At 37.8% G+C, this 23,422-nt stretch overlaps 1 protein-coding gene across 1 annotated transcript in view; it reads right to left on the minus strand.

Annotated features, from left to right (window-relative positions):
- betaTub60D (beta-Tubulin at 60D) overlaps positions 1 to 23,422 on the minus strand; it is a 29,151-nt gene continuing 5,729 nt past the window's right edge. Inside the window, exons 2-4 of the mRNA XM_036369170.2 lie at positions 4,104 to 4,212; positions 2,283 to 2,527; positions 1 to 2,219 (exon numbers count right to left, since the gene is read on the minus strand). Coding sequence (XP_036225063.1) covers positions 1,266 to 2,219; positions 2,283 to 2,527; positions 4,104 to 4,212 — 1,308 coding nt within the window. The 3' untranslated portion in view covers positions 1 to 1,265. The remainder of the gene's footprint in view (positions 2,220 to 2,282; positions 2,528 to 4,103; positions 4,213 to 23,422) is intronic.

Raw genomic sequence — 23,422 nt, forward strand, 5'->3', positions numbered from 1 at the left:
TAATGTATAATTTAGTTAAATTTATTTGAATAAGTTTTTGATTATTTTGCGAACAGACAAATTAATATAAATCAGAGAAAACTCTTAAATATTGCTAAGGATTTCGTGTTTAGTTATGTTTCGTGAATATGTTTGTTAAACTGGTACAATATCTTTCGTATTTGATAATTCTTTGTTTGCTTTTTTTTAAGTTATTAAATTCGGATACTTTTTCATATATATTTAGGAAAATGTATAATACCCCGAAACATAGTTTTATAGAAATTAATAATTGCTATGGTAACGAATTAAGGTTTTGTAAATTGCCCTTGTGAAGTCTTAATATAGTGAATACGAGTTTACATATATGAGTCCTTAGTCCTTGTTTTAAAGAATATTTTATTATTCATTACTAAAAAAGGTAGATATTTGAATTCATCGACGGAAATTATTTCGATTTAGGGATTTATAACTCGCAAGGATATAATATATGGGTATGCATGTACGTAATTAAAACGGAACTCCTTAAGGAGATTCCATACTATAGTAAGATGAGTTTTTATTAGCATATACACAAGAATATTCGAATTCCTCTTCGGTTAATACTAAAAATCCTAAATCCATATGAAATTTTGTTTAGAAAAATAGAAAATGTTAATATCGATTTATAAACTTATTAAAGATGGCAAGTGAATGAAATGCATGAAATGGTGTGTAAAATTCTGCATTTAACGATAAACTTAAACAAAAATTGATAGCATTATAGGTAGAAAGATTACGAGTATATGAATTGTAAACGATATTTCGATGGTTTCATGAAAAGCTCCATACCACTAGCAGAGAAATGCGATAGGCATGCCCTATATTTGTTGAATAATATGGTCGAATAAGAGTTACTAATAAATTTTTTCTAATTAAGACACACATATACATATGAATGTTTGCAAGTAAGCATGCCAATATTTTCCACTACATACGCGTTATAAAATAAACTAGATTGGAAATGGAACATTTATCTTGTACGTGCGAAATACTAATTTAAAATTGATTTTATCTCTTTGTATTGTAATTGTAACGTTTTCTGTTTTGGATGTATGGGCGGCGGAAAAGAGTACAAAATTATTTTTCTTCAGAACTCAGTCCCTCAAAGAATCTCACAGCTATCATATCTCTCCCGCCAAACGAAATGCATCCCCGATAGCCACAAGCGTTCTCGTAAAGTTAATGTTGTTATTCCCCTCCTTCCCGCCACATTACGCATGCTCCCCATTCCTCTGGTCTCTACATTAAATACAATCGCCCTCTACCTCCTCCTGATTCACATCCTGATCGAATTCATCGTCAGCGGTAGCCTCCTGGTATTGTTGGTATTCGGACACCAAATCGTTCATATTACTCTCCGCTTCGGTGAACTCCATCTCATCCATACCCTCGCCTGTGTACCAATGCAAGAAAGCTTTGCGCCTGAACATCGCCGAAAATTGCTCTGAAATACGTTTGAAGAGCTCTTGTATGGCGGTTGTATTACCAATAAAGGTTGAGGACATCTTCAATCCCTTGGGTGGGATATCACATACGGCCGTCTTCACATTATTCGGTATCCATTCAACAAAGTAGGAGCTATTCTTATTTTGCACTGCTAACATTTGTTCGTCAACCTCTTTCATGGACATACGACCGCGGAAAACGGCAGCGACAGTCAAGTATCGGCCGTGTCGAGGATCACAGGCGGCCATCATGTTTTTGGCGTCAAACATTTGTTGTGTCAACTCGGGTACGGTCAGAGCACGATATTGTTGAGAACCCCGCGAAGTGAGTGGCGCAAAACCGGGCATAAAGAAGTGCAGACGTGGGAAGGGTACCATGTTCACAGCTAATTTACGAAGATCGGCATTCAGTTGACCGGGGAAGCGTAAGCAAGTGGTCACACCGGACATGGTAAGCGATACGAGATGATTGAGATCGCCATAACTTGGGTTCGATACCTTCAATGTGCGGAAACAAATGTCGTAGAGTGCCTCGTTGTCAATGCAATAAGTTTCATCAGTATTTTCCACCAACTGATGTATGGAGAGAGTGGCATTATATGGCTCGACGACAGTGTCAGATACCTTGGGTGAAGGTACTACCGAGTAGGTATTCATTATACGATCTGGATACTCTTCGCGTATTTTTGAAATTAGTAACGTGCCCATACCAGAGCCAGTGCCGCCACCCAATGAGTGCGTCAATTGAAAGCCCTAAGGTGAAAAACAATAATGATTATAAATAGTACATACATTTTAAGTGCTAATAAAACTTACTTGCAAGCAGTCACAGTTCTCGCATTCTTTACGTACTACATCCAACACATTATCCACCAGTTCCGCACCTTCGGTGTAATGACCTTTAGCCCAATTATTACCGGCTCCCGACTGGCCGAATACGAAGTTGTCTGGACGGAAAAGTTGTCCATAGGGGCCGGAGCGCACCGATTCCATGGTACCTGGCTCGAGATCGAGAAGAATGGCACGGGGCACATATTTGCCGCCAGAGGAACGCGTCACAGCTAGAAAAGTACACAAACCATATCGTATGCAAGTAAATAAAAAAGAGTGTAATCGAACATTTCATAGTTTTGCAACTTGCAAGGAACAAAGCCGGGGGAACAACTTCAGGTTTTGGCAAAACTTTATATCAAACTAAGGAAAATATCGGCGTGATTTCATTCATTTAAAGAAAGGGGGTACACTGACTTTTTCTGAATTTCATTAAGATTTCTTACAAACAGCCGATAGATGCGGTATAAAGTAAATCGGAGGTTTGAAAATATTTATGTTAGGTATATGGGGGCTAAGGGAGTGCCGACCAGCTTTTACACATTTTTGGCATAAACACAAAGAGTTAGACGGAATTTTATAGTTTTTTATATGGGAATTATAATGTCTAATAGAAATGTTGGGAGTAGTTCCTGAGGTATAGGATTTCGCCTAAATGTGGTCGGTGCAATGTAAGGGACGTCCAATTTTCACACCAGAACCTAAAAGGCCCTTCTCTTCCATTTTGGTTGTAAAATCTAATGCTTGTGGCTCATTTATGCAGTGAGTTATAGTACTTTTAGTAGTAGTGGTTATTATCCGATTTTACCTATTTTCACAGAGTTTGAAGAGGTGATAAAATCACATCACAGAACGCAAGTTAGGTTGATATATTTTAAGCGGTTTGGAAGATATATAAATTTAGGGGGCGGAGCCACGCCCACTTAAAAAAAATTATTTTGCCCACAGGTGTCCCTGGCTACTGCGATCTCCTGTACCAAATTATGTGGGTGTGGCAATGGTCCCATTCCGCTCACCAAGTTTCATCAAGATATCTGAATTTTTACTCAAGTTATTGCTTGTATGGACACACAGACAGACTGTGAACCGGATTCCAACTCGTCTCGCCATCCTGATCATTTATATGTATATAACCCTATATATCTATCTCCATTAGTTTTAGGTGATACAAACAACCGTTAGGTAAACAAAACTATTATACTCTGTAGCAACATTTTGTAAGAGTATAAAAAAGTTAAGAAAACAAAAGAGTGAGAGTATGTACATCACTCGATAGTATTTGATTGGGTAGAAAATGAAAGGCGCATGTCTTAGACGTTACTTGGAATAGATGGGAGAGGTTTTTTATGGAATTATGTAGAAATATGTGCCAACGGCATTGGAAATTGTTAAACCCAGTTTATATACTACATAAAAGATAATTGTGATTGTCTTTACGAAAACATATAGTAGAAGTAGTTAATAATATTTATTTCCATATACACAAAAAAAAATTTCGAACATCAGCTATAAAATACCCTGTCTACAAGTACAATGCCATGGCACTCTATTTGGCGAACTTGCAAATGCAAATGTAATTCCCCCCTTTTCTAATTCTCTTACATCCGTTTCTGCGATGATATTACCGCAAATTATCTTTTTTTTAAATTGCACGTGTGACAATGACTACCGACTGAAACTTAAATGTACATCGTAGAACTCTTAAAACTTAGAAAAAGTTCGAAATGAAAAGTTTCGGGGTTGCTTTAAATATTTGCCATCTGGAACAAATCTCATTTTATAGATTTATTTAATTGGATTTTTTACCTGAAGCTTCATTGTAATAAACGCTAACCCGCTCCAATTGTAAATCGCTGTCGCCATTGTAAATTCCATTGCTGTCGATTCCATGCTCTTCCGAGATGATCTCCCAAAACTTAAAAGGACAGAGAAGGAAAAATTAGAATACGTAAGATCGTAATTGTATAAGCATCTTTAACAAAAAAACCAAATTTTTTAGCAAAATTCGAATATAATTTTTTAACATATTTTCTATTAAATAGGGATCTTTTCAAGACTTTTCAAATAGGTATGCAGACAGGCACATAGGGATGGGATCACTTCAAGTAAGTTGGAAAAATTAAAAAAGAGGTAATAAAAACGTGATGATAACTCATAAAGCTTGGATTGCTTTTTGTTGTGATTTCCAAACACTAACCAAATAGAAGCTGAGTAGCATACGCTTCTTCAACGGCTTCATTAACATATTTTATTTTATTTAATTCAATTCTAATCTGTCGTCGATATTGTCGCAATTAGCAAAAGCTTGTGTTTAATTCATTAAGTTGTGTTAGATGTATTTGGAATGACACTTTCGAGCTCAATGACTAGATTTAAAAGCGTGTGCGTGTCTTGGTTTGAGTGTAGAAACATATTTATATGTTTATATATATATATATGTACAATGCCATGGCACTCTACTTATTTACAGCCTGTGGTATGTTTTAGGCTGCCACTATATTTGGGCATAAATTACACACGTACCCTATTCAGAAAATTAATACGAGTAACATCATGTACATATACTTGCTTGATATAATTGTATAAAACGTAGTAGAATATTCTTTGAGTACTTAAATTTAAAATGAAAACCTGGCATTTCGAAGCTGAAAATTAACCAGGATTAATACACCCTGTTCAGTGTATAATTAGGATGTATTATTGTGGTGATAAATTGAAAATTTCATGTAATTCTAAATAATAAATTCATTCGAAGTCCAAAAATAAAGCATTGAAAGATTAATGATTTGTGACTCTCGAAAACACCTACAGATGTATGGAATATGTACACATGTATTTATAGTTGAAATGACAGTTTATCGACTACTTAAACCTCCACCACACAGCTATGTTCTTCACTCTGTGTTGCCCTGATTTAGAGCTAAATTTAAACTAACTGTATCTGCGCATAGAGTATACATAAAAATATACATATCGGTGTGTGCGGTGTCAGCTAAAAATGCTTTCCGGTTGCGATTGAGTGGAGCGGAGTGGAGTTTCCACAACTTAACACTTGGGCACAGCGGCGCCTTTTCCCCAAGACACTCTCAACTGGGAACGCGCCAACTTTCCTATGTGCCCACCATTGCCTTGCATGTGTGGTTTCTGAAAATAGCCCCGAAATGTGCAATAAATTTGTTGTCGCCTATTTTAAACTTCTGATGAGCGTTCGCATGCAACACCGCAGAAGAGATCTGTAAAAGGGGCTAAAGCATTCGGCTCCTGGGGAACAATTCTGGCTGACAAATGATATGTAGATACATAATTTCAAAAATATCTCAGGAAAGTGCATTGTAAGTCAACTCATGCAATGCGGCCTGGGAGTGCAACGCATAACTGCGACAAACACATTTAAGGAGATTTGGAATTAGGATACGGTGACTGACACATCATCGATGAAAATTTGTTAAAAGGCATTTTTAAATATGTATTCAAAAATGTGGTTTTGGGTTTATAATTGTTTGTGGTTGTGAGTCATGTATGCTCCACTGAGTAGCTATTTTCTTTAATCGAAACAAAATAAATGACAATGTTTATGTACTGTGCGTGGTTTCGTATACCTCATCTAACTTAATAATAAATACTGAAACTACTATTGTCAGAACTGTCGTGATTTCTAGAAAACAGGCTCTACAGACCTCCCTTTTCATAAAATGGATTAAGGAAATGACAACGCAAAGTACCCCTTGGCTTTAGTCGTCTATTTCTTTGCTCACTTTGCTTCAGACGGCTCTATTGTCAAAAAATGTAAGGCTGCAAGCAACAACAAAGTTATGCAAACGTTTTCAATACATCTGACTATAATCCAACTGAGGTATAATCTTCTTTTATTTGCCAATCTATTTGAGTTATGCCAGTTGTTTGTTTGATTCGTCCGTCTTTCAATTCAGACACATTAAAGCCAGTTTTATATCACTCGTTTAGAAGAGATTCAAATCTATCAGCAATTATTGTATGTAAGTGCTATTCAGCATATAAGGACAAAGTCATATATTTTAGGCTCTGAGTGAACGACCTTTTAGTTTCTCTGTGCGCTACTTTCGCTACCAATAACAGAAAAGTTGAAAACTACTCAAAGAATTACAATTTGTATGCTCTCACAATCCTGACACAGAGTTTGAGAAAATAGTCCAAAAGTATTATGGACAAAAGCACTATGACGTTAAAGTTAAATTGATCAAATCATATTATTTAATGTGGATCTCTTGTGACTTTTTTTATTGTTTGATGAATGTCATGATTGTTTATCCACAATTTGTAGTACTAATAGGTTTTAGAATAAATATTAAGCTTCCGCGAGACATACCATAGTACTGGATGACAGGTATAATTTCGGTCATTCGATATTATAGTATATATTGTAGTATAGCTATATCGGAAGTAAGTAATTAGCAAGCACGCTGATACCGCATCAACAAAAAGAAAAGTGATAATCATGGTGAATAATTTTTCCAAAACACATTTATCGCTACAGATAACAGTGCTTTTGGGTTAATAACCAATGGCAATTAAGAGATTTTAAAGTGTGCTATGGCTATGCCATTGCTAATGCATCTAAACTTATCACTTATGGCACAAACAGTCACCGACGCAAAACCGTGGACCGAGTCAGCTGACATGACCTACCTTATGAGAGCGCAATGTAAGTAAACGAGTGAGCTGAAAGTGAGAGAGCAATCTCTCTTGCAACGCAGGGTTGCCAATCTCGAAAGTTTGTAGTAATCAAAAAATGAACTTGAATATATTTGAAATATTCTTAAAATAACTCAAAATCACAGTCGAATACACTTATTTATAAAGAGGTAAACTATTTTTATACTCTCGCAACATGTTGCTACAGAGTATAATAGTTTTGTTCAATTCCTCCCTTCCGTACTTACCGCCCTCATCAAACGAAATTTGTCAAAAGTTATGCCCAATGTTGCCATTGCTCAATTTGTATAGATGGTTCTGCACACATCTAGGCTTTTCAGTTATAATTTTTCATAAATTAAAAGATCGAAACTAAAATCCAACTATTAAAAATAGTCTACCTATTTATAAATAATTGTATTCGACTGTGATTTCAATTATATTCAAGTTTATATTTTAATTACTACAAAATATAGATACTGTCAACCCTTAGTTGTAAGAGAGCAATCAACTGACTCGTTTTCACGAAAAAAATCCAGTAATATTCACGTACATGGATGGTAGAAGCGGAGGGCAGGAGCGGTGGTCTGTGTTCATTTATGCCACAATGCGCTCTCATAAGATTGCTCGTATCAGCTGATTCGGTCTACGGTTTTGCGTCGGTCAATAACTGAAGCATAAGTGAGATGAAGTACCACTTTACTTCATAGACACACACACACACATCGCGATCTTTAGAAATCAGTTATGAATCAGCAATTGAAGGATTTTTGAAGTAATTTGTTGCAGTTAAACGTTTTGCGCATTACACCATACAGATTATTATTTTACTTTGTGTTCTATTTGGTATTCTTTCATGTATAAAGGTATACATACTTGTATGTAAGCTTCTGAGACATCAGCTAGATGCCGCTGCAGCATCTCCTTTTCGATGCAACGCTTCGGAGAGTCTAAGTGCATTACAATTGAAATATTATTGTTCATTAAAATTGAGAGAAGAAAAACTAAATGCGGCAATTAGGAATACAAAGAAAATAAAGAAGTACTTCAAGTAATCCAGTAATCCTCTCTGTCATAATAAATTTATTTCTGTTCCGCAATTGAGTAAATAATAACGAAAATAAATTTTAAAGGGGGAGCCTCCAGTTACTAAATCTAATTTCTGTAGGTTTATACCTACAAAAATAGGCAATTTGTTTGAAAAATGTTTTTCCAGTCAATTGATTCGCAAACATGTAGAAATACCGTTTGTTTCGATTCCTTTATTAATTTTGCCATATAATTTCGAAATACATACATACACATGTATGTACATATTTATGTATGCATAAATTATGTAGAGATCTTAATGATCTGTTTAACTAGTATTATTGTAACAATTTATTATACACCATGTTTCACAGTATGTAGCAAGTTTTCCTTATCGAGTGTCGTACTCCTTTTTGCCATACAATCTTACTCGCCTTGATTCCAGAGATAAAAAACTCGCTCTAATCGGAAAAATTATCTTCTGCCCAAAACTCCCGGGGGTTGCTTAAAAGCTCTTTCGCAAAAGCATTACGCTTTTGCCTATTAACTAGATATATGAATTTTGCGAATGGTGGCAATGCAGAAGGTCTTCCTAAAATTTTCCTTAACTTTTTAAGCGATTTTTGATGCGGTAAGTCAAGAGTTTTCACATTTCGCAAAACGTTAGGAGTTTCACGCTGTGCTAGTATTTTTGGCCGTTAGTTAGTATGAGGTTTGCACCGCGACCTAGGGTCGATAGTGCTGAGCTCAGGTTACTACCGGGGTCACAGCTGGCGGATAGTGGACGGCCTACATTAAGTAGGTTAGCTGCGAATAGTAATACGCAGCCCCCGACCAAGAGCTGCTGGAGAGGAGGGCTTGACTCAAAAAGCCTCATGCGCCCAATGAACCTCCGGCGAAGAGGCGAATAGATGCCGCCTGTAAATAAGCGTCCACAACTCCCACCAGGGTTGCACCGAGGGAGAACCTACCCACGAGAGGGAGGCAACAAAGCAACGAGGGACCAATCCAGCGATCAGCACCCAAATGCGCATAGATGTCAAAGAAACTTCGGGCAAGCGCCGATCAGAATAGAGACCAGTAAGATTCTGATTATGGTATACTGGAAATCCGGAACGGACTAGGTAAACAAAGGGCTGGTGAGAGCAGCATTCTGTCACCTCAGTAGGTAAGAGTGAAATCTCACCGAAATGGTTGATAGGGTAATGTTGTAATCACCTCCGTCTCGTTAAAACCCTGGTAGGTCTCCAAGTACGTTCAATGCACGTCGCCATTAATTTGCTCGTACAGGTTCAGTTGAGACGAACTCCTGATTTGTGTCCGAACCTGGCTCTGAACACAAGCTCTTATAAGGACTTGTGTCAACCCTTGCGTGGCCTCACTGCTCACTATAGGGCAACTGCTGCAACGTGCGGAGATAGCGGCTTGAAGCGGAGACCCAATAGCAAAAATGAATACACCACAACAACAAAAATCACAAGAGAAAGAACAATACGGAAAAACACAACAAAACAAAGACATCCAAGACGAGGAATACGGAACAGCTTTCCGCAGGAGCAGCAGGATACTTAGGTCGCCTATACTAACGGTCACACCAAAACAACCGGACAAAGAAGGAAAGATAGACAGAAAGACGGACAGGGAAACTCCGTCTACACAAGCAGGAACCGTAAAGCCACCAGAAGCGGGGAGCACTCCAGCTGCCTTCACAGTAGAACCTCGGGCCATTCAAAATTCACCGAAGGAAGAGTATATTACCCAAATGAGACGCGCAGAAGAGGAGTCTCTAGAGAAGTGCAAGGGTATCGTACAAAAAATGAAGATGGCGATGGCAAAACAAAAGAATGTCAGCATGGACGTGAAGAATGGAACTCTTCGACGTAATCAAGAGTTACCGCAGAAACTGGCTTACCGCGGAAAAAGAATCAAGACGGGAGCATCTAAGCAGACGTATCGCAACCCCAGAGTCAACAACTTCCAAGCGACGCGAGACAAGCCGAAAACAGTGCGGCCCCGAAACGAAAAGGACGGCGAGTGGCAAAACGTTATGCCTAAATGAAAGAAGAAGCCCCAATCCGATGGAGGAAATGTTAAGGAAGTACCTAAACAGGCAGAAGTAAGACCACAACGGAAGAACACAGCTGCAAATCTGAAAACAAACAATAGGATCAAGCGGCAATCAGAGGCGGTGATCAATAAGCCAACAGAAGGTAATAGCAAGCCCATTTAATTGTCGCCGGAGACCTTAACTCGAAAGCCATAGAGTGGGGTATGCCAAACACCGACTCGAGAGGTAAGCGCATCCTAGATACTGCAGCGCGCCTCGGTCTAATAGTGCTAAATACAGGAGACGCAACTACGTTTAGAAGACCGGGGGGCGAGGAAACCACGCCAGACATCACGCTATCATGAAAACGTATGGCAGGGTTAGTAAAGGAATGGAGGGTACTAGAAGTATACACTGGCAGCGATCATCAGTACATCTCCTTCGCGATTGACACCGGCATCCACGATAAAAACCAGAGAAAAAATACCGCCAGCCGAAAGTGGAACGTTTCGAAATTAAACAATCCGAAATTAATCTCCGCAATAGACGAGCAGAACCCATCTAGCAGCTCTCCCAAAACTGCGAAGAAAATTGTCGAGCACACAATGCTTAACATAACAAGAGCCTGTAACAAATCAATGCCCAAAGCTTCCCACAGCAAACATAAAGCGGCAGTTTATTGGTGGACAGAAAATATCGCCCAACTTAAACGCAAATGTCTCCGCGCTCGCAGGTCATACACGAGGCCCAGGCGCAGAGGAGCCGCACCCCAGGAAGCCGAGCAATATCAAGCGGCGAAAAATGAACTTAAGAATGCTATCGATGAGAGTAGAAAGAAGAAATGGGAGGAACTACGCGAGGATGTTAACAAAAACCCCTGGGAACTCGGGTATAAAATAGTAATGAAAAAACTAAGAGTCTGAGCTAAGCCACCTAACTTAACTGCTGTCAAAATGGACCACATCGTAAGCGCGCTATTTCCCACACACGAAAAAAGGCCTAGCGATTCAGAACAGACCATAAGACCTTCCCAAATCCCCCAGTTCACACTCGAAGAGCTGCAACTAGCAGCAGGCAAGCTCAAGACTAAAAAATCACTCGGCCCGGATGGTATCCCAGCAGAAATTCTTAAAATATTCGCTGCAGAGCGACCGGCAGTACTTCTGAATATGTAAAACGTGCCTCAAAGCTAGAATATTCCCTTGGGAAAAGGAGATCCCAACTTGCCATCAGCATACCGCCCATTATGCATGCTCGACACAGCGGGAAAGCTTTATGAAAGGCTACTTAAGCCCAGACTTGAAGCGGCCATCAACGAAGCCGGAGGACTCTCCTCTAGACAACATGGATTTAGACCCGGCAGGTCAACTTTAGGAGCTATCAGATGCATCACTGAAAGTGTAGAATGTAGCGCAGATGTCATAAGTATAAAAGAATAGTTTTGCTGGCTACATTAGATGTCCGAAACGCCTTCAACAGCGCTAGATGGGTGGACATGAACGACGCTCTCGAAAAAATCTTCAGAATCCCCGACTACCTCAGGGCGGTGGTGCGGAGCTACCTCAGCAAGAGAAAATTGTCGTACCAAACTAGAGAGGAACCACGACAGATAGCGGTTACGTCAGGAGCAGCACAAGGATCCATTTTAGGCCCAGACTTATGAAACATCAGCTACGACGCCATACTAAAACTCGAAATGCCAGACGAATCCTACCTAATTGGGTACGCGGACGACATCGCAGCAGTAATTACAGCCCGAGACACAGAAGATACGCGAAGGAAGCTAAACCAAGTCATGATACGGACCCATGCATGGCTCGACTTACACAACCTACAGTGCTGTTGACAAACAAGCACATACCTCTCGAAATAAGTATGCAAACGACCACGGATATTCTAAAGACTCAAAAAGTAGTAAACTAACTAGGCGTCAGTCTGAACCCCAGATTAACTTTCTGGGTGCAAATCCAGCACGCTGCAGGAAAGTGTTAAAAAAGGAAAAGCAGCGTAAGGTATTAGCCAAAGTATACCGCACCGCAGCCCTTAGAGTTGCATCAGCGTACCGAACAGTGTCGGGCGATGCAATATTAGTTATCAGCGGTATCCCAATTGACCTCCGGGCATACGAAAGAAAAAAGCTGTGGGAGCTAAAGGAAACATCTGAGAATAATAAAAGGGCAATCGAACAAATAAAGAAAGACACGATGTCAGCATGGCAACGAAGATGGGAGAATTAAAGCCGCGGCAGATGGACGGCCAGATTTATAAAAGATGGACAAGCCGAAAATCTGGAGAAGTCGACTTCTACATGACACAACTGCTATCAGGTCACGGATACTTCAAAAAGTACCTTCACAGAATGGGAAAAGTCGAAGAGCCGTCATGCTCATACAACGACGCGAGAGAAGACGACGCTGAACACACAGTCTTTGAATGTGCGCGATAGCAACGGGAACGCAGCGCCGTAAAGGACCGGCTTGGTCCAATAAACACGGCCAACTTAATTAGCGTCATGCTGGAGAGCGAAATCAACTGGGGGATCATCCAGAAATTCGCAGCAATTTTACTACGCAGCAAAAAGCGGGACTTGGACGCAGGTGCGCAGATGTAAATCTCTCAATGAGAAAAATGGAACGCCACCCTGAAGTAATGCAAACGCGGTCCCAGGGTGGGCGACGGTTCCTTAGAGGGGGGGGTTTTTAGTGTCCACATAAATGTAACTGAGGGCCTTGAGCCTGCGTCTACAAATTGCGGTGCAATCTAGAATCAGGTGTTCTGGTGTTTCCGGCCCCATGTCGCAGAACCGGCAGTTACCACAAGAAGCTCTGCCCAAATTAGACAGATGTTTTGTTTGTCTCTGGGGAGGTTTATTATAGTTTTGAACCTGGCTAGATTGTAGTTTACCAGTGACTTTTTTGCCCACTCTCTCCTCCGTGCGGAGAAGCTCCTTTATTGTGTGAGACCCGCCTGCAATGCATAGTTCCGGTACCATCATGCCAGAGGCAGCAGAAGAGCGGGCGAGTTCATCTGCCAACTCGTTGCCGGCTACCCCTTTATGCCCCGGCACACAGATCAGGTGAAGCTTTAATATATTAGAGAAATAATAAATACCGCAGTAAAATGAATAAAAATGTGGTGACAACAATTACATAATAAGTATGAGAGTAAGGAAGCCCTCATAAAACAAAAATACGGATCTCCAGTTGACTGCCAATCCCGACTTTAAAACAAATATATTTACATACATTACATTTTTTTTTATGTAAGAGATTTACCCAATCTGGTCTGCTTTTTATACTCTCGCAACCTGTTGCTACAGAGTATAATAGTTTTGTTCACCTAACGGTTGTTTGTATCACCTAAAACTAATCGAGTTAGATATAGGGTTATATATACATATATAAATGATCAGGATGAAGAGACGAGTTGAAATCCGGGTGACTGTCTGTCCGTCCGTCCGTCCGTGCAAGCTGTAACTTGAGTAAAAATTGAGATATCTTTATGAAACTAGGTAGACATGTTTCTTGGTACCGTGAGACGGTTGGTATTGCAGATGGGCGTAATCGGACCACTGCTACGCCCACAAAATGCCATTAATCAAAAACAATTAAATTGCCATAACTAAGCTCCGCAATAAGATACAAGACTGTTACACAGGATCACATTTGGTACACAGGATCACATTAGGGAGGGGCATCTGCAGTTAAAATTATTTTTTTAAAGTTGGCGTGGTCCCGCCTCTAATAGGTTTAATGTGCATATCTCCTAAACCGCTAATGCTATAATAACAAAATTCACTGGAAGCAATTTTTAGCACTTCTATTGACGGTGTGAAAATAGTTGAAATCGGGTGGCAACTCCGCCCACTCCCCATATAACGGTACTGTTAAAAACTACTAAAAGCGCGATAAATCAAGCACTATACACGCCAGAGACATAAAATTTTATCTCTGGGATGGTATGAGATGACTTTATAGGAACCGCGTTCAAAATTAGACAGTGGGCGTGGCACAGCCTACTTTTAGGTGAAAACCCATACCTGAGATCTGCTTAACCAATTTCAACAAAATTCGGTACATAACGTTAGTTTCATATTTCTATGTTATAGTGCGAAAATGGGCGAAATCAGACTACAACCACGCCTATTTCCCATATAATACCATTTTCAATTCCATCTGATTCTTTCACTTTCAACTATGCATATCAAGCAACAATGATTATATCGGGGTAAAACTTGGCGTGAATAATAGTTTAAAGTATGCCACCTTGTGACCAAAAATTGTCTAAATCGAACCAAAACTGTTCAAGCCCCTAAGTACTAAATATGTGGACCCCAGTGCCTATAGTTGACCTTCTACCGAAAATATCAGCCAATCCAAAAAGAAATGTCAAACGAGTATACCATTTGACTTTGCGAGAGTATAAAATGTTCGGTTATATACGAACCTTACTTGTTCAGATATGTGTTCTACTAGCCGGAATCATAAGGCACTTGTAAGATCACATGATTCGCACCTCGCTAACTGCTGATGTTTTGATGTTAACTCATAACGAGTCACTTTTTACTATTTTGAATTTGGTGGGTTTGAATAAAGGCTAATATGGTTTCTTGTAAATCAAAGATTGCATTTGCTTCAAGACACTTACTACTGCCATCTCTTTAGACAGCGCACTATTTACTACAATCTACTTGTATGTATTGTTAAACTGTTGTGTTAATAATGCGAGTATTTTTAGTTTATCTTACTTTTTACTTTATTTTACTCGACTTTTTGATTTGTTCCAACTTTTCGCTACTTGCACTAATTTACAATCACGTTGCATGCATGTTTGTATATACATACATACATGTGATATGTATGTATGTCGGCATATTCGTGGATAAAACTTCTTTCCATAGCCGGTCATTGGCCGTGCTCTTCGGTTGGTCGCTACTTCGCGATCTCTACAGTGTTGGTCTGGCCGCACCAGCGCCTGTCGCTGTGTTAATTTTAATTAGAGGGAACAGTGAAGCATAAAATAAAGAAAATGCGCGCATTGTACAATACTTTAGAAAGGCTCTGATATAATGTACCCACCCAAAATGATCGCACTAAAGTAGCGTTAAGTAGCGGAAAGAACGGCACTAGATACTATCAGCCGATTTCTTCTGTGCGATAGCCTCATACCATCCATATATACGATGTATGTAGGTAAGTATGGATCAGTACCAAACTGTGTTTTGAAACATTAAATAACGGGCGGTACTGCTTACTATTTTCCGAAAATAGTTTTTATTTTAATATTTGGTTATATGAAATTTGCCCCTTTTAAGAGGACAAGAAACTGCTTTGGAAGCTAAATGTTTTGGGAAGAATTGAAAGTTTTGAAATATTGCAGAAGAGTCATTATTCTTTCATCATTAATGATTATGGAAATATAAGGCTGGAAGTAGATAGTGCATCATCGTTTGTTTTCGAGTTAATGCTGAATGGAAAGTGCAATCATTGATGTAAACTGAGGTTAGTTGTATGCAAGGTATTCAAATGTGTTCCTGTCAACTAGGGTTACCGGCCTATCATGCTTCTGAGGTAAATAATATAAATGACCACAACTCAAAAGGACAAAATTTATGACTGTATATAGTAGTACTGATTTTGAGAACATATAACATTAATTTCAAATTTTAAAATTTAACCACAGTTATGGCGATCAAGAGTTGAGCCTAAAAACCAATGTAAGTCAATTGTTTAAGGATCCCACCGTTCACTTTTATGAATTAATATGATAGGATCACTCTTTAATGTTGTTAGAGCTCTCATTAGCAGACGTCTGGACAATTTACTCAACTTTGGAGTGGTAATACTTGAGATATGCAATAACAGTACATTCCACATGTATTTCTGAATAGGAGTGTGAGTATGTGCATATAGAAACACTATATATCATTAAATAGGATTTGTGACCTATTAACTCACAGCGGTAGAATGATTGGCCAGCAACAATAGGAAGAATTATTAATTTCAACTTAATAGTTTCATACTTGGTTGACTTAGGTTTCTGTGCTTATTATATTCTCGAGCGATGTTTTATGAAGTCTCTTTTCCCCCCTTATAAGCAACAGTTATTATACTTCTAATTGTGGTCTGATTAGATATGAATATATGGTATGTATAGATGTACATTTCTACATGTGCCCTTCTGACTTTGGTTTAATTTAACGATTTTAATTAGCCCTACTTTGCATTTATGTACATACATATCAACTTGTCTCCAACTACTTTCTCACCATACATTAGCAAAGGCAATCATTATCTGCATCAGTTTGAGATCGTACGCCTTTCATTTCAATCTTTTCTTTTAACAAAGACATGAAATATTTCCAAATCAGTGCACAATGTATGATAATTGCAGCGTGAACTTGTGCAAAAATATTGCACCCATACACGTAATGCACTTTTATCTGCACACAAACACAGCCACATACATACGTGTGCCTTTATGTTTGTATGTATTTGTGCCCATATGTGCCTTCGAATTGCTTTGGTAATGGAATTGCGCTAATATAAAAACTAAAGAAATAGCGCGCTCGACTGCAAGTAACCTCGAAAACTCCTCAGCTAGAAATATTCGCGCTAGATTAGAAATTCTTTAAAATGAAATTATAAAAACAATGCCGCGGCAATTAACTGCTGGTATTTGTAGTAGCGTAAAATTAATTTTAGTATATGTCATACTTATATCCAGTCATAAAATGCAGTTGGTCAAAACATGGTCGAACTTATGAAAGATTTTTTCTGTTTCTGTTCAGTAATCCATCATTCCATATTGAATATTTTATTATATGTATAGCTTACAAAAATGTCATTTAAAAGAGAGCCATTAAAAGTTGAACAACTGCTTTGGAATGAATTGTGGAACAACTAAGGGTATATGAGAGCTAACTCAGGTTGTGGTTGTAAAAGACTCATGTCAGTGGAAGAACGATCAAATTAAGTGAACAAAAAATCGCTAGCTTATGTTCGACATGTTTATAAATTTTAAAAGACAAAGGAATGCTAAACTAGTGCATTAGTTATAAGAGTTTACCTCACACACACAGACCAAATCCTTCGATATTTATGAGCTCATTGATGCTTTTCGATCAAAGAAGTACGTGAAAAATGGCTTATACGTCAAAATACACTTGTAATTATTACTTTGGCGATACATTTTCGAATTCGGCAATGCCATTTTTCACTTTAATATATAAAAAATGAATGAACCGTGGTCGTAAGTTTTACTATTGTGTGATTACTCTAAATATGTATTTATTTATGTTCACACATTGGTTTATGTTATCGTTTCGTTATAGCAGTTGAAGATAATTATTAACATGCAATGAATAAAATTCATATTCGTTACAGCCATAATTCACGACAGTGACAATGAACTCGTAAGAAACGCTCCGATCTGAAGCAGGGTTGACATTGATACACTAACAGACGTAAACGAATTTCTAAAATGTGAGTTTTTTTGAGAAAGAGAGCTTGTGTTTTAAATTAAACACATATGAACGGGTGAAACGGCCCATGTAGGTGGTTTTTAGTTCTCAACTCCTTGACCTCACATGAAAAGTAGTGAAAATCACTGTACTAAGATGACCAATTCTCATGTCTATATCTTGTTGGAACCATTTAGCACTTCAAAATATTTAATTATAACAATTCTTTAGCATTTAAATGATTGATATTGATGTGAGGGCTAAAAAAGGCACCATTTATTTACCTGTAACTTTTGAACTCGGTAACTTTTTTGAATGCCAAGTACCACTTACCCAAAATTTGTTTAAAAAGTTAGTACATTCGTAAGAGTGAGAAAAGTAAGTTTACGGCTAGAAATAGAGTTTTAGAAAATAAAATGTCTACGATTTTTAAACGTTTTTCTATCCGCACAGTAAAGTATACAGAGGGCAATCTTATGCGATCACTTTGATAGTCAGTTTGGCAGCTATCTTTTCAACATGTTGCTACAGAGCACACTAGTTTTGTTCACATAACGGTTGTTTGTATCACCTAAAACTAATCGAATCTGAAAGGAACTAGAAAATACTCGTTATATCGAGTTATCCGTTACAGTGAGGTTTGTTATATACAGGTATGTACTATTTGCATGTAGCCCGCTTTCTTCAGCAAATCTTTCTTTTGATTTCAAAATTGGAACTCATGTACTTGTTGGAATGTCAAACTTCCTGGCAATCTCTAATTTTTTTACTAAAGGATTTTCGTCTACAAACTTGATTATTTTTCGTTTCTCTGCAACACTTAACGAACACCTTTTACGCTTTTTAGCCACTGCAACTGAATTTACTGGATCAAAGGACGAAGTTTACAATTAGTTTTTAAAAAAACTGTTTTACGGAAGATTGTAGGTAGTGATCGTAGTTGCAGCGAAAGAGGAATTGAAAATTTGAGCTTTGCATTCTCAGCTTCTTGGAAAAGTCGCAAGTAGCAGCGAGCCAATCAAATCATCAGCTTTTTCCAGCTAGTGGAGGGAGTGAGCAAACTATAGTCGAACAGCTGACGAGAAAATCAGTCATTCGTTATATGAAGGTTGTGGATCAAAAAATAGATAATCAGGATGAAGAGACGAGTTAAAACGCGGGTGATTGTCTGGCCGTCCGTTCGTCTGAGTAAGCTATAACTTCAGTAAAAATTGAAATATCTTTATGAAACTTGGTAGACATGTTTCTTGGTACCGGAAGACGGTTGGTATTGCATATGGGCGTAATCGGACCACTGCCACGCCCACAAAACCCCATTAATCAAAAACAAATAAATTGTCATAACTAAGCTCCACAATACGATGCAAGACTGTTATTTCGTATATCGGATCACATTAGGGAGGGACATCTGCAGTTAAAATTTGTTTAAAGTGAGCGTGGTCGCGCCCCTATTTAGTTTAATGTGCATATCTCCTATACCACTGAAGCTATAATAACAAAATTCACTGAAAACAAATGTTTTTATCACCTCTATCGACAGTATGAAAATGGGTGAAATCGAGTGACAACCCCGCCCACTCCCCATATAACGTTATTGTTAAAAACTACTAAAAGAGATGACTTTATAGAAACCGGGTTCAACATTAGTGCGTGGCACCGCCTACTTTTATGTGAAAACCCATATTTTGGGATCTGCTTAACCGATTTCAACCAAATTCGGTACATAATATTTCTTGTATATTTCTATGTTATAGTGCGAAAATGGGCTAAATCGGATTAAAACCACGCCTATTTCCCATATAATCATTTTAAATTCCATCTGATTCTTTCACTTTCCACTATGCAAATCAAGCAAGAATGACTGTATCGGAGTAAAACTTTGCGTAAATAATGCGATTAAAGTATGCCATCTTCTGACCAAAAATTCTCTAAATCGAACCAAAATTGTTCAAGCCCTTAGATACTGAATATGTGGACTCCAATGCTTATAGTTAAATTTTTACCTCAAATATATATCGATCAATGTGTAAGACATATAGTTGAAATTCATATAATAAAATAAATAAATGAAACTCTCGAAAATAGTATGTTTTTGTGTCAAAAATGGGTTGAATCGGATAAATTTTCCTATAGCCCTCATATACATAAAATAAAGATTTTTGAACTTCCGGGTGGCTTTCTACGGCACATATCGGCCAATATGTGAGTTATCTCAATGAAAATGAGAGAGCGTGTAACTAATATCAGGATTTTCGAACATTCCTAGACTTTACTTCATTTGTGATGTTATATGCGGTAGCTTAATGAAACAGTGGGAGCATTTTATTAGTCTGTGGCATGTTAGTATTATGTGGTATTGGCAAAAATTGATAAAATTTGGTTAATACTACCGTCAATTTCCATATACTACTTATAATTTTTTTCGTTATCCTAACAAGTTTTATGCCGAACATGTCGGTCAGTGAGTATTAATATTTTTTTTATATATAAAATTGCATCAAAATATTCAATCAATATATAATCAAAATATATTCTCGGGTATAGCTGAGCAATGTCAAAATTAATATCTTTATCTATCCCCAATATATATATGATTTCCGTCTTTCCACGTGACTTAAAACCGTTCCGGTTGATCAAAATGTGATATTTTAATGAAATTAAGTGGATAAGTTTTATTAAAAATTATGAGGTTTGACGCTGAATAAGAATGAAATTAGTATATACCTAATAAATTTCGATTTTCTGGTTGACGTTTTCCATATGAGCAACACAAGAACGATTTCTCATAATTTGAGTAAATTTAGTTTACAAATTGCTCTAATTAATTTCACTGTGAATGTAAATAATTGAGGCAACAGTTCCTGCTTCTAATTATTAAAATATATAAAGAAATCTCAAACGAGTATACCATTTGACTTTGCGAGAGTATAAAATGTTCGGTTACATCCGAACTTGGCCCTTCTTTATTTGTTAAAACACTCTTTATTTACCTTTATGCTAGTGTACCTTGCAACTTCACGCAAATTGCTATTAGTACAAATTTTATTAATATAAAACATGAACAAAGTTTAATATTGATTTCGTTTTTAAAATATTAAACTTATAGTAAATGACTTCCTTCGTATATAATTTATTTTTATACTCTGAACAGGATATATTAAGTTTGTATGTCCGTCGGTCTGTCTGTCTGTATATACGCAAACCAGTCTATCAGTTTTTGAGATATCGATCTGAAATTTCGCAAACGTCCAAGAAGCTACTCATTTGTAACCGGCGATATCAGACCACTATATCATATAGCTGCCATACAAACTAAACGATCAAAATCTCGTTTTTATATGGAAAACGCTTTTATTTGGGAATATATTAGGTAAAGTAAAAAGTTCGTTCGGTTTTTTATTGATTTTTCAAAAGATGATAACTTTGTGTACATTTGTCCGATTTAAGTCAAATATGTGGGTGCATTAGAACCTCCCATCCGAGCTCCAGGAGCTTCTGGCGAGTCACCAAAGACGTGTGTGTCCTGATGGAACACAATTCGGCCTCTGTTGATCAAAGATGTCCTCTTCTGGATGAGTGCTGCCTTCAAGCGGTCCAGTTGTTGGCAGTAGAGGGCCGAATTGAGCATTTGGCCATAGGGGAGCAGCTCGCAGTAGATGATTCCTTGCCCATCCCACCAAACACACAGCAAAACCTTCCTGGCCGTCAATCAGGTCTTGGCCACCATCTGGGCCGCTTCCCCGAGCTTTGACCACGACCGTTTGCGCTCGATGTTGTCATAAGTGACCCATTTTTCATCTCCAGTCACAATCCGCTTCAGAAACGGGTCGATTTTGTTGCGATTTGCAGATGGAAATTCCATTCCGGTCCATCATGTTTTTTGCGTTAGTTCGTGTGACACCCAAACATCGAGCTCCTTTTTGAATCCAAGGTTATGCAAATGGTTTTTTAGCTTCTCTTTATTTCCTCAGCAATTAAATAAGTGCTCACGTGACGGTCTGTTTCCACTATTTCCATGATTTTATCGCAATTTTCGACGACAGGCCTCCCGACGCGTGGTGCATCTTTGACATCGAAATTACCGGAACGGAACCTAGCAAATCACTTTTGTGCTACACGTTCGTTTACAGAATCGGGCCCATAAACTAAATTAATGTTTTCAGCCGCTTTGGCTGCTTTTTCGCTTTGATCGAAATTGTAAAATATAGCGAATTTTCTCTTCGTTGGTGTCCATCTTTGACGAGTGCTCACAACGAACTGAGTAAATCAATCGAAAAACTGTCAAGGTCAAACTTTTAGCGCGAATAAACACGTTTTCAGCGCCGTATAGTATGACATGATGCGACACGTAACACTAGTACTATGGATAATAACGCCATCTCTTAGATAAAAACCGAACGAATTTTTTACTTGACCTAATATTTTCACGAAATTTGGAATAGAATATTTTAAAAGATAACGCTACAATCGTTGAAGAAGTTGCTCAGATTGGATCACTATAGCATATAGCTTTCTGAACGATCAAAAGCAACGATACAATATCCGAAGAAATTTTTCACATCAGACCCTTATCGCACTGGCACAGGCCACTATATCTTTTTTTTCTGCTCTAAAAAATGCATCTGTGAAGGGTATTATAGCTAAGGTGCAGCCAAAGTTAACGTTTTTTTTACATGTTAAGAATTGTTTGTCCTGATTTTTTTAGGGTTTCATAGACATCATTTAGTTCGGCTAAGTTCCAACTAAATCGTCGAAAAATAAGGTTTATTGATAAATTAGTAATTCATTAGCTAGATTACCTCAAATTTTTAAGGATATACGAGTTTACTATTATATTTGGATGATAGTTTACTTTTGGTATACTACTAATTAGTAATGTTTCCAGTATAAAAAGGGTAATTTTGTAAAGAAGACCTATAAATGGAAGCTTTAATTAAAAGCACTGGTATATCCACATTTATTTCCTACATACTTATATGGATGCGCATCATATTTATGTTTAAACTTCCTGTAATTTGAGCTCGTCCTGTGTCCCGAAGAATACGAGGTGATTGCGAGTGGACAGTACTTCCGCATGTCACCTCCGAGCGGATGTGTCATTCTGATACATTTGTATGTATGTATATAGTCAAATACTTTTATTGCACTTGCTTTGTCGTGTCTACTTGTGTCATTATTGTCTGCATTTTATTGTTCCAACGGAGTATTCTTATCTTTGCGTGTCATTGCACAAGGTTATTAAGAATTTGCATTTCCATATGTGTTCTTACGAAATGTTGTATATATACTTATGCATTACAAATGTGGTTAACTGCATATATGCATACATACATATGTACATATATATATGGTAAGTAATATTTAAAAAAGGCCAAAGAGTTAAGGTTCAAACTTGAGATACTTCGAACCCAAACTCGAATGTTCTTCGCACTGTTGTGGTAATTTGAAACTGAAGATTGAGTATGCGTATATATGTATGTATATGCATGCAAATGCACATGTGTTTAAGTACAAAGTATATTCTTAGTGCCAGTTCATACACAGACTCTTTTGTAACCAAAACCGGTTTATTGTGGGCGAGGGGACGACGAGGAAAGACGAAGGGACCGTGCTACTCGTGCTCGGGTGGCACGCTTTGTGTTCTTGTTCGTAACGGCTCGCTGCTATCCTTTTCAGCAATCCTTTTCATTTTGAAATTCTTTCCATGGTTGCAATTTCGCTCGGTTTCAAATGAATATATACGATATGTTAGGAAATTTGAATTTCGCTGTCAATTTTTTGTATGTAAATACAATTATGTATGCATATATTAATAGAAATATTTGAAAAAATTGTGAATAAGGAGAATTTTTAATAACATTTAGCGGTATTAAATGTAATAATATACGAGTATACAAAAAATAATTTTAATAAAAA

Source organism: Bactrocera oleae, chromosome 4 (assembly GCF_042242935.1).
Source record: "Bactrocera oleae isolate idBacOlea1 chromosome 4, idBacOlea1, whole genome shotgun sequence".
Taxonomy (NCBI): domain Eukaryota; kingdom Metazoa; phylum Arthropoda; class Insecta; order Diptera; family Tephritidae; genus Bactrocera; species Bactrocera oleae.